The following is a 15,272-nucleotide window of genomic DNA, read 5'->3' as shown; positions in this document are numbered from 1 at the left end:
CCTAAATGTTAATGCATATCAAGATAATCCAATGATTATTATCCCAGTGAAAATGTTCAGTACCAGTATCAACATCAGATATTAACACTAAAAACATGAGGGGAACCCTGTTGGATCAGATTCCTCCTGTCGGTCATACAGCTACATGATATTAATTACTCTAGAAAAACTGGTCGCAGTCTTACAAACACTTTTCAGACCAGCTGAAGAAAGGTGTTTTTTTAAAGAATAACAACAACAGGAATAATCCATCCTGTCCACGCCTTCCTCTGCTATTGAAGGATCTGTTGGTTTGCTGTGTCGGAGTGTATTTGTATGTGTGTGTATCTGAACAATGTGCTGATACAGACAAAAGCCGTATGGATGTTTAAGGCATCTGTCAATATAAAGAGGATTATATTTAAAGTCTCTTTAGTCATCCTCAGTGGATTTGTGCTGGAGGCCCCTCCTCCAGTAAACCCCTGACCCTCCGCCTCTAACAGGATGTGATGTAACAGCACAGGGACAGTAGGAGCTTCTGCTCTCAGTGCATTTGTCCTTTTTATGCCTACAGCTTCTCAGTCTTTTTGAGGCAGATCAATGAGGACGTCTTCGATGGTGGTGGTAATTAACCGTGAACAAAACGTACTTCAGTAACAAAGCAGAGATGGCTTCATGACTATGTGCCATTATCGTTGGAAAGCTGCAAGGACGCTGCATGCTTCTCCTCCAACTCAGCAAGGATCAACTCCAGCTGCTGGATCAGAACCCGCTTCTTGAACCTGGCAACAAAGTGAGAAGAAGCACTGAAATACATATGGAAACAGTAATTGTACTGCAAATTACTATAAACTGTAATTATACCGCAAATTTAAGTCAAGGAAATTAGAAAGCTTCTAGAAACAAGCCAGGGAGGATTCTTTACGGTTAAGTTGCACTGAAATGCAATGAAAAGGTCTTAATGACATGCTGTTGAACATTTGTGTTGTGTGTCAGAGACAGGACTGCTGCCATGCTTTAAAAAGAGCAAAACTCTTCCACTTAATCCTATGATGAAAAAACAGAGTCCCTCTTACCTGATGGCCTCTTTGATGGCGTGTTGGATGAAGTACCTCTGAATATTAAGAGGCCCCTTCACCTGCTGCAGGAGTGACTGTATTGCATCGTAGTCTGAGAAAAAGTACAGAGAAACAGACAAAGTTGAAGAAACTGTTCAAAAGTTCCCAACATAGCATCTACATATATTTAACTAGGACTGTATATTAGACTTTGTACTTCACTGTTAACAGCAATATTCTTAAGATTTAAAAATATTATCAGGTTAGGAGGCAGATTACATTTTCACATATGACCAACAATTCCTCAAATCTGAAATATTATTCTGAAATATTATCAAAATATTCATCTGATGGAGGTGACATGGCCCTGGTGAAGTTGACCCATATCTGACGGTGGTGACAAAAACTTACATTGAATCAATCAATTACAGCAATAAACTTATCATTATAAAAATTGTATTCACAATTATGTATTTCATTTTCACTTTGGATTCCAATGGACCCAGCGTTTTGCATGTCAGAGCAAATTGCCGCTTTTATTTCAGGAGCCAGTATTGGCTATGCTTCCAATTCTTTCTCCTTCAGTCAAATCCTTTATTTCCTTTTTTTTATTACTTTAACTCACTGTCTTCATCTCTGCCTCTCATGTCTTATAAATTCTTCTTTGAATTCTGTCTGTGTACTGATTTTCTCTCTCTCCGCTTTTTTGATACTCTCTGTTTGTCCGGTGACGGATGTTGCCTAGCCATCCTGGACTAAAACACAAAAAAAAGGAAACTCTCAATATAATTAATCATATTTTCCTGTACTAGAGACGAAGTGTGTCTATATAACTTCACCATTATGTGTGTGTAAGGCATGTTCCCTTAACCAAACCCTGAGTTGATGACTATCTATTCACAAAAACAATAAAAAAGCAGAAAATGCTGATGCCACATTTAGTATTTATATATTATTAGACAAATTCATTATCTATTTCTATATTTGACTTAAATTACTCAAAAAACTTTCCAATACATTTTCTTCTGGAGAAACAGACAAACAGATATGAACCGCCCTACTCAGCTAACTCTTATATTTTTTCTTATCCTAACTAACCAATCAGAGGCAGAGTAAGGCGGGCAATGCTTTTGCTGTCCTAGGAAAAAATTGGTTTGTAGTACACGAATGAATGATGCGCACAACAGGCAATTTAGAAGTGGTTAGCTAGGCTGACTGAAAAATAAGTGGGTATACACTGCATACCTGCGTATACTCTGCACTACACTACTGGCTCTACTGCTCATACTCACTCCGTCCAGGCTTGCGGACTTCCTTTATGACCCGCGTCCGCAGCTCTGCTTGGCTTCCATCTAGTGGTGCTATGAAAATGGTGTCCAGCACTGCCGGGTCAGGGTCAGGGTCAGTGTCCTCGAACTCGCTCTGCGGACTCAGTCGTTCACAGTTGTGTTTATCCTCCAGTGGCTGCTCATCTAGACAATCCTCCACTAGTCTCTCCTCCGCCAAGTTGATGTCCTCTTCCTGATCAGCTGGTTCAGGGTGGGAGACCCTGGACTTCTCCTCGAGGGTCAGTGAAGGTGAGTTTCCTACTACAGGGTCCAACTCAGTGGGCCAGATCTCCCCCGACTCAGGCCCAAGGCCCCCATCGCCATTACTCTCAGGGACCACCAAGTTGTTGCCATCCACTTCTGCAGAGGTGACAAAGAATTATTTACACTTACTTTCAAGCAGTAATGTAACATCAATTCCACTTTGTGTATAAATAGTCTTACCTTTGTGCTGTGGGATGGGTTTGATGAGATTCTGCTGCCCTTGAACCCCCATCGGAGTCTTTCCCACCACCACATGGTTGGTGTTCCCTGGTGGAGTCTGCGGTCGCCGCAGCAAAGGGGACATACTTCGCCTTCTCTTCACAGTAGCGCTCGAGTTGGAATCATTGGAATTTCCTCTTTTCTTATTTTGAGGGCCTGCGACAAACTCATCTGCCTCATCGATCATCATGCCCTGAGATACAGGTTTTAGAGAACAGAACATTTAAGGATGACATTAAAAGAAAACATTAAATGGATAGTTCACTGAAAATTGAACATTGCACCTCCTCCAGAGAAAATACGGAGGATCTGCGGAGTTCAGCGCATGTCTGAAAGCAGCTTATGTGGACATATCTTTACCTTCTTATCCTGTTTGAAAGGATTCCCAAATGTGTGTAGACGTTTCGGTTGGTCGGGGTCAATCTCTCTCAGAGGAGAAGGCATCATTTTTAGGTACTCCTGATAGTTTCCCATCTGTGCCACTGGAATACTGTGAAGATAGTCTAACAACCACAAGGAGGTTTATTAGCATGAATAAAATAATAAATGAATTACACAGGATTTCCTATAGAACTTTTGTTCTGGTGGTGGTCATTATCATTAAATATTGATTTTGTTGCAGACAGTGCTGGGTATGTTTTAAAAATATTATTACTGCTGCAATTACCAGAGATATGACAATTCAAAGAAGCAAACTCCCACATTGACCTCCAGGAGAGTAAAATAAATGTAAACCCTGGGTGGGTAAACCTCACATACCTTCGTCTTGCCCTCGAATCAGTTTCTGTGATGTCCGCAGCAAATTGGAGCGCATTCGGGTGAGCTGGTCTAGAAGGTTCCGTCTAGGGATGTCGTAGGCATTTCGATAAGCCTGTGGTTTTACATCCTGTGAACACGTCAGTAAATCTAATCAGAGAAAACCCACCAAACTGTGCACATGCCCTGTTTTTTTCCTGTAACTTAAAGTGTGTCACACTCTTCAGATATGTCCTTGCTGTCCTAAATCTACCTTGTTGAGCAGTGCGATCTGGAAGCCAGCAAACTCTTTGAAGTTGATATCCACGAGTCGAAGAGGCCCCTCCCCAGTGATTCCCTGCAGCAGCTGCTTGAAGTCTCGTCGGTGGGCTAGAGACAGAGAGCTGGAGTGGTTCTTCACCTTGATGCCAGTTTCTTGAGGAGCTTTCTTCCCCACGGACACGATTAAACGGTCTGACTCAATCTTTGCCTTTAGTTCAATAAAAAAAACAAAAAAACATTTTACTGTCTTTCCAGATGATCAAATTCACACCTGAATGAAATTTTGGTTGAGAGTACTGTTGGTAGCACAGACACATTTAAGGATTATGGAGTCTTTTGTCCTAAATATGAATGTAAAACCTCAAGAGAGTTTGTTCCTTTATATATAGTCTAATTTAGAAAATATGTTTACATTAATATTAGAAGTATAAACATCATGTAACTCCTGTACTCATAACAGAAAAAAAGGGAATACTGTTTTTCTAACTGAGACAACTCGCTCTGTGCCTGTTCTAAACATTCCTGTTTGGTATGGGCTGTTTACTTGGCCTGTCGTAATGCTGGTTGCAGCTTTCTTTCTGAAACTGAACCATGATACTGCACCACCACTGCTGTCCACCTGTTTATTCAAAGTTCAGTGAAGATGGACTCAGTACGCAGAAACTTCTACTGGTTAAATCAGTTGTTGATGCAGTGATTGACAATGTCACAAACGTTGATGAGTCCCAGTCGCCACTGCTAGAGTTTATTCATAATGAACCTATTGTGTGTCCAAAACACCACACATGCCTAGTGTGAAGGTGAGAATATGAGCGATACAGAATGGATTCACATTTGACTGATTCTTTTTTTCTGCACAAATTATATTAGAGCAAAAAGACGCAGCGTATGTAGTTATGGTTTCAGTCTAAATTTAAAGGCTCAATATGTGTTTTTTAAACATTGAAATTGCAGTCATATTTACATTATACACAAGGATTTAATTTTACTTATATATGTACTATATATAATTTGATTTTGTTTTGTGCTTATAAATGTTAGTAAAGGAATGAAACTTTTACAGCATCAGAATAATAAATAACCAATTTCTTAGGTTGTGGTATTGATGTCAATCAATTTGAAGTGAGAATTTTCTTCTGGAGTAAAGATGATCTTCCATTGTCAAGAGCACTTTGACAATGGATGAACACACTGGTTGATTATCCCAGCTTGGACTTTTTTCTCCACTACTATATCTGTCACACTACATGGTACTGATGTTAATGGAAGCTGTGAGTGAGGAGTCGTTACCTGCTGACTGAGCTTCTTTAGATAAGAGATGACACTGTAACTCAGGCCGCAGTCCATCGTGTCTGCTATCAGATTAGGTGCACCCATCATCCTCAACGCCTTTTTTAAGGGCTGTTAGATAAGCAGTTTTAATAGTCATTAATAAATAAATGGATTAAACATTTAACAAAGGAAGCATAAGTGACATAGCATCTGCTTACCATGAGGTAGTATGGAGGCATCGCTTTCAGGTACATTTCTAAGGCCTGACGCCACTTGAGGTTTGGTTTTAGTTTGTGCACTTTAAACAAATCATCTGAAAGGAGAAAAAGAAGAGAGGGATGTCTGAGAAAAAGAAAGGTTTTTTCTTGTTCTGGATCAGTGATCAGTCAGCCGTCCACCTGCAGCTCCTCTTGCTGCTGTACACACAATATTTAAGTGGTGGGTCTAAAAGCATCAAAACACACACTACCTTTTATCCAATCTTAAAAACCCACCATTTACTTGTTTTACAATGTTATTAAAGATTAACACTTATATTTGCTCTGTTATGACCATGTTATTTGTGCTTATGTTTAAAACTAATGCACTAAAGATGTATGCAGATAGCAAAGTGCCCCAGAAAAAAAAATCTTTTTCACTTTCAATATCAGCTCTGACTCAATGACCCAGAATGTTTGAGGCCAATTAAACTAAACAATTAACTGTCACACGTCTCACCGAGAAGTGGGAGAAGGACTGGGAAGTTAAAAGGCATGACGAACAGGTTGACACAGGTGAGAGTGGTGCTGGCTTTAAGATAGCCAAACGGCTGTCCCAGGTCATTCTGCTTCCCACTGCTGCTCACAAACACCTGAGGACAACAATGGAAATAGCAGATTGTAGATATGTTTCTAGTTCTTTCGTAAATAGCTGGTTTTCAGAATAGTCAACAGCAGTGAGAACAGAAACAACTCAACAGAGCTGATTGGTGTGTGTATGTACAGTACCTGCCAGCACATGTGTGGAGATTTCCGTTCCAGAATGTACTGGGTGAGCGGAGAGGGCTCCAGTTCATACTTGTCAAAGGGAAGTTTGTCAATCACCATGGGCTCACAGTCCACACAAGAGAAACGCACCATGGGGTGAGCAGAGCGAGGTGGCTGAGGACAGGAGATGGAGAAATTCTTATTTTCTGTGATATGGAGCCATGTGACATATTTGCAACAAAACACTGAAGCTTTACAGAAAATCTAAATCACAGAGCAAGTTGGCTACAGGATGATATTGGCTATGAGTCAAAGTTACTGACAACTGAAAATAACAACTGCCGATAAAAGTGAGAAGGGCGGGAAGATAAGAGTGAAAGTAAAAGAGCAGGTTTGTGTGTAAATGTGTGAATGCTGGGAGATTTACATCTAGAAAGACACAGACAATATGAATTAGGGCTGCATGATATTAGGAAAACATGCGATAACGTTGAATGTTGCGATGGCGATATGACTTGCGATAAACAAACAAATGCTTAAGTATATGGTGTAAGTCTTCCTGCTTTGGGTTCACTGTTAAAATCGACCCCATACAGTGAGTAGCCTATGCACACACTGAAAAAAATGAGGCGCCACCAAGTCTGGGGCAGACACCCAGGGAGCCACGGCACCCAGTATGATATAGCCCTAATATGAATAGCAGGAGATTAACAGTGTACTGTCAAAGGTGCCGCTGAGACATTTCTGAGTGTGTCTTCACTCACCAGCGTGGGAGAATTCTGGTCCGGCCAGAAGGACTCTGGTATGGGCCAATGCCCAACTGGCACGCCTGTCTTTGGGTTGGGACGCACGTAGATGAGTTTGTGGCAACTGTGCCACGGCTGAGAACTGAATGACGACACAGGACGACTTGACTCCACAGAGTTATCTGTAAAAAAAAAAAAAAGATTGTATGACATAAGACAGAAACATTTCTCAGTCAAAGGCAAACAATTGAGGGTTCTTCAAAGAACCCCAAGTTCACCAATTATAAGATTTTGTATTGTTTTAAAACTACACAAATAAGTAAGAACGATTTCACACATAATTTGTTTAGTCTGAAGTACTGTTTGGTTCATGAGCAGTTTGAAAACACCTTTTAGGACTGTTCAGATTTTTCGGACAAATCGCAGGAAGTTAAGACAGCATTAAACAATAAAAGAAGAAAAAGAAGAGGCTCATAAGGATTGCTTGCAGTCTTTGCATCGACAATAAAATGTTTGCATTACAAGGATGTTAATTTGGTGCATTTGAACTTGTGTTGAGTACTGCGTCTGAAGTTGGCGATGCTGGTAGTAATCCCATAATGATATTACAGTGGCGAGGAACAAAATTAACCGGTTGATTCATTTTCTTCATTCAAACAAAACGACTATTGCCCACCGAACTGACAACACGCCCGTCTACAAACCAATCAATTTCAAGTATAGGTAGACACAGCCCACATAGGTGATGACGGCAGGACATACATATTTCATACAAAAGTCATTGGTGGACTCTCTAAATTGTATTTTGAAACAAATACGGTTCTTATATTATTCTGTATTTGGCTGATCTAGAAAATGCACTCAGTTCTCCTTTCAGTGTAAATGTACATTGTAATGATCCAAAATATAAAGATTCTCATCTACTTTCACCTTTTTTACTGCGAACAGTGTCTTTGCTCCAACTATCTGTGATGAAATAATGTGCTCAGTAAAATGTACTGCACTTTTTTAGGATCCACTTGATTCATGTTTTGACTGATTGCTTTTTAGTCATCAAAACTTTTCTGTATACCAAGCTGTTAAGACAAGAAAAGGCATTGTATGAAAACTCACCTTCCCCAATGAGAGGTGGATCTGGCCCCGTCTTCTCAAAATTAATGACAACGCCACTTTGGACCTTTTGGACCAGAGATTCCAGACACTGGTTCAACATCCTTTGTGTCCGTACACAGTATGATCGTCCTGACAGGAAAAGGCAGGACACACATTGATCATATCATAGAGTATAATGATTTATTGAGTGCTGCCAAGAAGAGTATAGACACAAACAATGAATGACTCCACATGCCGCAGTAAAAGAAAAAGCCGAACCTCCAGTGACTTCACACATTTGGGTGATTGCGGACTCATCTGTGGGGACGCTACCGAGCTGCTCGTTGTCTGGTGTTGCTGCTCCCGGCAGCCTCAGCACCAACGCAAACAGACGCTGGTCCCATCGAAAGGGCTCTTTGGTCAGTTCACTGCCAGCCAAAGGAGAGTTCAGAGGCAGGTGCAGCTAGACAACACCGGGTTAAAGAAGACACATATGAGAGAAAATTAATAAGTGAAAACTTTCTACCGTCACTAAATTCACTGTGATACAAACTTTACACTTTGTCATTAAAAAAATGAAAATTATTACATAAAGATTTAACAAAACAGCTGACAGTATCAGTGGGTGCAGTACATAGTGGTGGGACCACAATGTTGATGTTCTCACCTCATCTGGCACCCCAGAGCTGTGCGTAAGCTTGTTCCCATCGGTGATAGTGATGATCACCGATGGCTCAAGGAAGAAAGGGTTTCGTCCCTGAGAGGGAAATGATAACATTCAGCGATTAAATTCCAGTTCAGGTAAACAGTGACCCCATTTATTCCTACAAGCCTGACTTCATTTCCTTATTTTCCAGACCAAATTTACTCTACTTTACTTTTCGCTCTGTGTCTTAAAAAGGCTCCCATCTCCTCAAATTTGGTCTGTCATGCTCAGTGATGGCAAAATACTCTGTGGGTGTACTGTTTAACCAGAGGTCAACTTAAACACAATAATTGGTTTGGTATTAGCATCACACTTCTGATAAGCCCTTTGTATGAACTGTGTTGGAACTTGTTTTCTTTGCTTTGTGTCAGGATGCATCTAAGACAGTGTCCTTGTGTTACATGTCACAGACTGAGGCCTCTACCACTGTGAGCTGTAGGGGTCAGACTTAATCAATACAAATACACAAACAATGACTTAGTAGATTTAAGCACCCCTGATTCAAACTATCTTTTAGTTTATTCATATATGCATATAAGTTGAGCTTTGGAGAAAAGACATGTGAGGAGCGGATGACAGTGATGACAAGGAGAGACTAAGTGGATTAAACTACAATAAGATTCAGTAGTATTAGTCTCGAGGTAAACGAATAATCAAAATCTTCCCAAGAATTCACATATGCTGTTACCAGATATAAGCTCCAGAAATTGTCCTGAAAATTGGGTCCAGACATTTTAAACAGTGCCTCTTACACTCACTTTAAATGCAATGCACAATAGGGAAACAGCCCATTCACATATGAAAAAAAACCACAGAATGATGTCACCTTATTAGTATCTACAGTATATCATGTGCCTATTGTTATGTTTACCATTATCAATAAGTGAAAATATTACATCCGCCAAGGAGATTATGTTTTTGTTGCTGTCTAGATGTTTTTTTGTTTGATTCTCAGCAGGATTATGCAAAAACTACTTAACAGTTTTCCACAAAACTTCTTTCACATTGCGGGATAAGAAATCTCCAAACAATTCGCCAGGGAATCAAAAATTAGAACTTGCTGAAAAAAATCTGACATATTTAGATGACTGATTGATGAGTGTGTGTTATCTGGTCCAGCTTGATCCAAATTTAAGGGGACTGTTGGGGCTTGGCAGAGGTATGCATTCTACTAAATGCCATTCTGGTTTAATAAAACCAATTAAGTGTGTTTTTATGGAATAATTGAGCTGCAACTAAGCAAAAATATAAATTAATCTGAAACCTTTCAAATAAATATTTATGCATTGAAGAATGAGGAATATTTATACTATTCTCTTGTAGCAACACACAAGTCTGCTGCAAAATATATGCATAATAGGATTTTGGTGTCAAATACCTGTCCATAGTTGTCGATGCCTGAGACGAGGCGGTTGAGGTTAAGCAGGTCAAAGGCTGTGCGTAGAGCGTGACCTAGTGTGGTCAGCCCAGAGGCCTGCAGGTTCTTCAGCTCACACATGAAGGTCGCATGGTTCTCCTTCCAGCCTGCCTGAAATACAAACATCAACAGTGGGCTGAATTCACTGCACAGCAAAAAAAACTGACAACGCAGCAGCAGAGTAGGCTTGAAGTCCGAGTGCATAGTGAACAGCAACAAACAAACAAATAGATCCAAACCCAGATACACTTTACAAAGACTTTGTAATTACAAACAGAACAAGTTCTGTTCAGGGACCATCACAAACACATTCAAGTTGAGCATTTGACTGTCACCTTTGGCAACTTTAAAACTTTAAAAACCGATTGATTCTGGGCAACATTACATATTAGTGACCATAAAATAAGATCAGGTTATGTGACCCTCTGGAAATAGAAGATAACATTGTGGAAATTCAGACCCACATTTGAGCTGGTTTGAGCCGTTTAAAAAAAAAAAGCGTCTAATTTCATAGATGACAAGCATCCCAAAATACACTCCCTACTGCTGCCTTGTCCTTTGTGACGGAGATACACTCCCACAGGGCAGGATGTGGCTGTGTGACTGCTCTTGGACTTTTCTCCAGGGAGGTCAAGAACCTTATTGCTGAAGCTTCTTGCTTAATCTAAGGATGACCTGCAAGCTTACCACTTCCTTCAATGGGAGATGATGGAGGGAGCTAATAACGTACACAGAGAGGTGGAGATAAAGGGTTGAACTGTATCAACATGAATGCTCCGAATCAGAGCAGTGGGTAGATTTTTGGATTATCATCGGATATCATTGCGAAGCATAAATTTGGGTGGAATTTCCAGAAAAGGGCAGAGTGTTACATGAATGATGTTAGATAAATGATTTGAACTCATACAAGCAACCTCACTGAGTTGCTGAAGCAACATTTAAAGTGGAAGCACACATTCACCGTGGCAGAAGCAAAGAAACAAACCAAACATAGACTCTAGTGTAGGCAATCAGAAATGTAAGGCTTGGCTTGCACTCAATAATTCAGACTACAGAATATTTCTATTTTCTTCCTGCCCAACCTCCTCTCTCCCCCTCTACATGAACAATTTATTGCCTCTGTAACTGTGCAATCAGAGTATCCCCATTCAACATAACCGTGTCCTTTCATCATAATTCTTGGTTCACAAAGCAGGCAGAAGACAACAAAGCAGAAGGCACTGGAGACAATGAGAAGAAGAGAAGTTGATGATGGACTCTACAACAAGGGAGAAGCAATAGCAGCACCTGGATGATTTTATGTGAGGGAGGAGAATTAGACCTTGGAGTATTTGGCTGAGATGTTAGACACATGGAATGCATGTATCTATTATCTGGACTTGTGGATACTGTAATGACTCAAGTAGAACATTTTCAGTTATCATCAATGACAGCAACAATGCAATGTGTGGTGACCCCAGCCCTATAATAACGTAAACTAAAATGACGTAGTAATGTTTCAAGAGCTGAGGCTGTGAGCTGAGAATGATCCTTTTTCCCTTTTTAATATGGAGGTCAATAAAGAGCCAGATATAGCCTGTGTTATTTTAAGTCTTGCGCAGTGTTAAGCATTAGCACTGAGCAAGACTGTACATTAGTTAATAGATGAAATACCAAACATTATTTACATTCTTCACAGTTGTAGATATATTTAAATTAACTGTTATGGTCTATACAATGGAGTGTGGCCATGCACTAAATACACTGAAGTGAAAGTACAAGGATACTGAATATGATGTTTGCTCAAAATTATAAAGACAAGTGGTTACTCTAAGAAAATAGCTCAATTTATGAATCAAACGTCGGACGTATATTAGGTCAATTTACATATTATTGATCAAGTTTAAGATATTCAGCATAACTATTTATTCAGTGTAAAAATGTTAGAAGCCCTAGAAGTGAGAAAGACTAATAATAGACCATTTAAAAGAATAATTAACTACATAAATCATAGTGATAGATTGTAAATCTAAAAATTATTATACAAATTCATATTTTACCAGCTCTCATTCTCAAATCAATTCTCCTGCACATTTAATTATTTAAATCTCTTTCCATTTCACATTTGTTGCTTGAAAGGTCAAATAAGAGTACTTCCCTACTGCAAAGGCATATAAATGAACAGTGTATAAAATAATACTACATTATTATTATATAGTTATGTTATAAACTACTGTGTTATTTTACTGCAATATTTTTCGTCCTGCTTTGAGGCTATTTAAAAACACTACAGCTGATGGGTTGGTGCAGCAATGTAATGAAACTGAACTTTTAAAAGTATTGTAAAACCAAGAACTTATAAACTGGTAATTACATTTAACTTGCACTACATTTTGCAGCGTATGCCTCTGTATCGATATAAACCCTCACTCTAGCATCTCCAAGATTGCATTATTATTTACTTTCCTTAGTGTTATGTATTTTTGTCATGAAGCATGCAAAAAAATATAAAACAAACTACTCTGAGGGCCTTCATGCATTACTGGCGAGGGACAAAGTAAGGAACAGAGCATATTGTGTTGACAGAAGTGCTGGAGTGTTATTTGTAGACAGTGTTAGCCAAGAGATTTGTAATACACTAGTCACTGATGCAGATCAGGGACCTCGGGTGTTGTGAGTCATTAAAAATGTGTTTTTATTGGGCAGCAGGAGCTCAGAGAAAGAGATGTAAGCCAGGTCATAAAACATGTCATCAGATGAGTGGTGAAGGTGGCCCTGCTGACATGAGTCCCCTGTAATTGTTGCACTGATCCACGTCTGGATGTGTGTATGCGTGAAAACTAAGGTTTGTATGCTGAGGCCATAAAGCTCATGATAAATCATGATCAGATCAATTTCTTCTAGCGAACTCGCATAAAGATAAAAAAAAAAAAAATAACCTCACGGGGAAGAGGGTTTATCAACTTTCAGAACAGATTGGCCAATGGGAATGCGTGGATGATGCAAGGGGCGGGGTAAAATACGACCGGCAGGCTCTTTGGCCAATCTTAACGCGGTACGGTCAAAAAAAAGAGCGACGTCACGGGCAATAATAAATCTCTCCGCCTCCATCTCAACGCCCGAGACTTTTCTCAACACAAAAGCAAAATGTCCGCTGGATGTGGCAGTGCATCTCCGGGTCTGCGGGGTTTTTGGAGCAGACAAAAAAAGCCGTTTTTCTCCACGGGGAAGCCGCCCAACACTGACTCCAACCCAGGCGGGCAATAAATTCTCACTGACAGAAAAACACGTTGGTCTTGTCAAATGTAAAAAAAAATGGTTATCAGTTGCTAATTACCTTCACTCCGTATGGTGGATCATCGAATGTAACTAGCATGTACCTGTCGCCTCTACTAGCCGGGTCTCGGGCACGCAGCTGTCAGAAAAAGAAAACCAAAACAACATATATTAATTTCGAACGACCTTGCCCAAGGAACCCGAAGCTCACCAAAGGTGCACATTTGCTGAAAGAGTCGGGGTGAAATCGTTCTTTACCTTCATAAAGACCTCAACCGCGCCTTTAGCAACGTCCAGATACGTCGTACCCAAATAAGTGCGCTGATTCATAGAGGCGGACGTGTCTAACAGGAAAAGTAAGATAGGCATTTTAAATGGCGAGCCGCGGTGGTATGCTTTTCTAAAAGAACTGTTGTCCACATATGAGCTATCGTGCGGCCAAGCAGCTCACACATGTGTGTGTATTTGTTCGGATAAGCGCCCCCTCCAGCAGAGGGCCGCTGCCTGTGGCCTCTCTCTGTCCGCCTCTCGACAGCTCTGAGCTGCCTCGCGCTGTTCAACTCCTGCTCCTGACCCACAGGAACGCCCCGCCGCCTCAGCCCCGACGCCATTGGCTGAGCCCCTTTACCGCTGACCACGCCCCTTCCCATATATAAATATACAACGAGGACGCCATGGCTGGTCTGCACAGTGCATCCTTCTTTATGCTCCAGGGTATATGTTCAAGTGTGAGTGTGTTTAATGTCAGCAGTACCACTGAGTGACCTGCCTGCTTTAAAGTCAGACAACTGGAATCTGGAGCTGTTCACATCATTTTCAATGTTCCTCCACATCTGCACGTCTGCATAGTTTTCCTATTTTGGACTTTGCATCGACTTCAATTCATTGTGTACACCCTAAACAAAACCTAAATCCCTAACTTACCCATGACCAGTTCATGCCCAGCCAGAACCTGAACCTGACCACCCTTCACATGCTTCCATTGACGGTAACCCGGAGCTCAGAAATGAGGTTTTGTCTCATCAGGACCAGGCTTTGTTTGGTCCCCACGAGGTCCACTGGTCCTGACAAGGTCAGTGTTTCTGCTGCGAACAGTCCCCAAAGAGGGCATAAACAAGCATACACACACACACACACAATCTTGTCGCTCTATAGTTCTGAGGACACTCATTGGCATGATACATTCCCTAGTCCCTTACTCTAACCTAAACCTAAGTCTAACCTAAACCTAAGTCTAACCCTAACTTAAAGATAACTCTAACCTAAACCTAATTCTAACCTTAACCCTAAAACCAGGCTTAACCCTCAAACAAGCCTTTGAAATGATCATGACCAGCCAAAATGTCCTCACAATAATAGCACTGAACCAAAATTGGCCCTCACAACCATAGATAGACATGTGCACACACACACTCACACGCACTAATACCAAACACACAGGCACATCACCTCTGATTCTCTCCCCTGTCACTCTTTTGCTGCGTTCACGGCCCCTCACAAGCTCCACCCATCCAACTGGCTTAATAAGTGTTTGAGTTGAACATTTTGTCAGTATATCAGTAAATTGTCATACTTAGTGTTTGTACCTATGATGAGTGCAGCAGGGGTAGGATGCACACGAGAGGGAGAAAATGCACAATTCGTTTAAACACAAGAACTTGGTATAAATATATATATACATCAAATTACCCCCAAAACCACATTGCAATGGAGATACAACAATGTGAAAGTCACTTTCACCACAGCCCCAATCATCATCTTTATTATTATCATCATCATCATCAACTATCAATGTTAAAAAAAGCATCGCCTGTTCTGTGTGCTCTCCGACACCCCATGAAGGCAACATGAAAGGAGATTCTCGACGTGTTCTTTGAACGCATCATCATCAGACACTTTACCATAAAATCACATAATGCTGCAAGACCCATTCATTATTTCAGAATTGAAATCA

The 15,272-nt window shown here is 40.6% G+C and overlaps 1 protein-coding gene across 1 annotated transcript; it reads right to left on the bottom strand.

Annotated features, from left to right (window-relative positions):
• Positions 1-538: 538 nt before the first annotated feature.
• ints6l (integrator complex subunit 6 like) lies at positions 539-13,857 on the bottom strand. The gene is made up of 18 exons (XM_020111594.2): positions 13,577-13,857; positions 13,380-13,457; positions 10,025-10,174; positions 8,608-8,697; positions 8,220-8,403; positions 7,962-8,090; positions 6,867-7,030; positions 6,124-6,276; positions 5,855-5,987; positions 5,356-5,450; positions 5,156-5,266; positions 3,858-4,073; positions 3,608-3,734; positions 3,209-3,351; positions 2,810-3,041; positions 2,330-2,725; positions 1,056-1,149; positions 539-761 (listed from the first exon to the last, which is right to left on the bottom strand). Exons 1-18 carry the CDS (start codon positions 13,685-13,687, stop codon positions 659-661), a joined length of 2,709 nt encoding a protein of 902 aa, XP_019967153.2. The 5' UTR covers positions 13,688-13,857; the 3' UTR covers positions 539-658.
• Positions 13,858-15,272: the final 1,415 nt, after the last annotated feature.

The sequence above is a fragment of the Paralichthys olivaceus genome, chromosome 9 (genome assembly GCF_024713975.1).
Source record: "Paralichthys olivaceus isolate ysfri-2021 chromosome 9, ASM2471397v2, whole genome shotgun sequence".
Lineage (NCBI taxonomy): Eukaryota > Metazoa > Chordata > Actinopteri > Pleuronectiformes > Paralichthyidae > Paralichthys > Paralichthys olivaceus.
The sequence above is the reverse complement of the archived record's forward strand: the minus strand, read 5'-3'. Positions and strand labels throughout refer to the sequence as shown.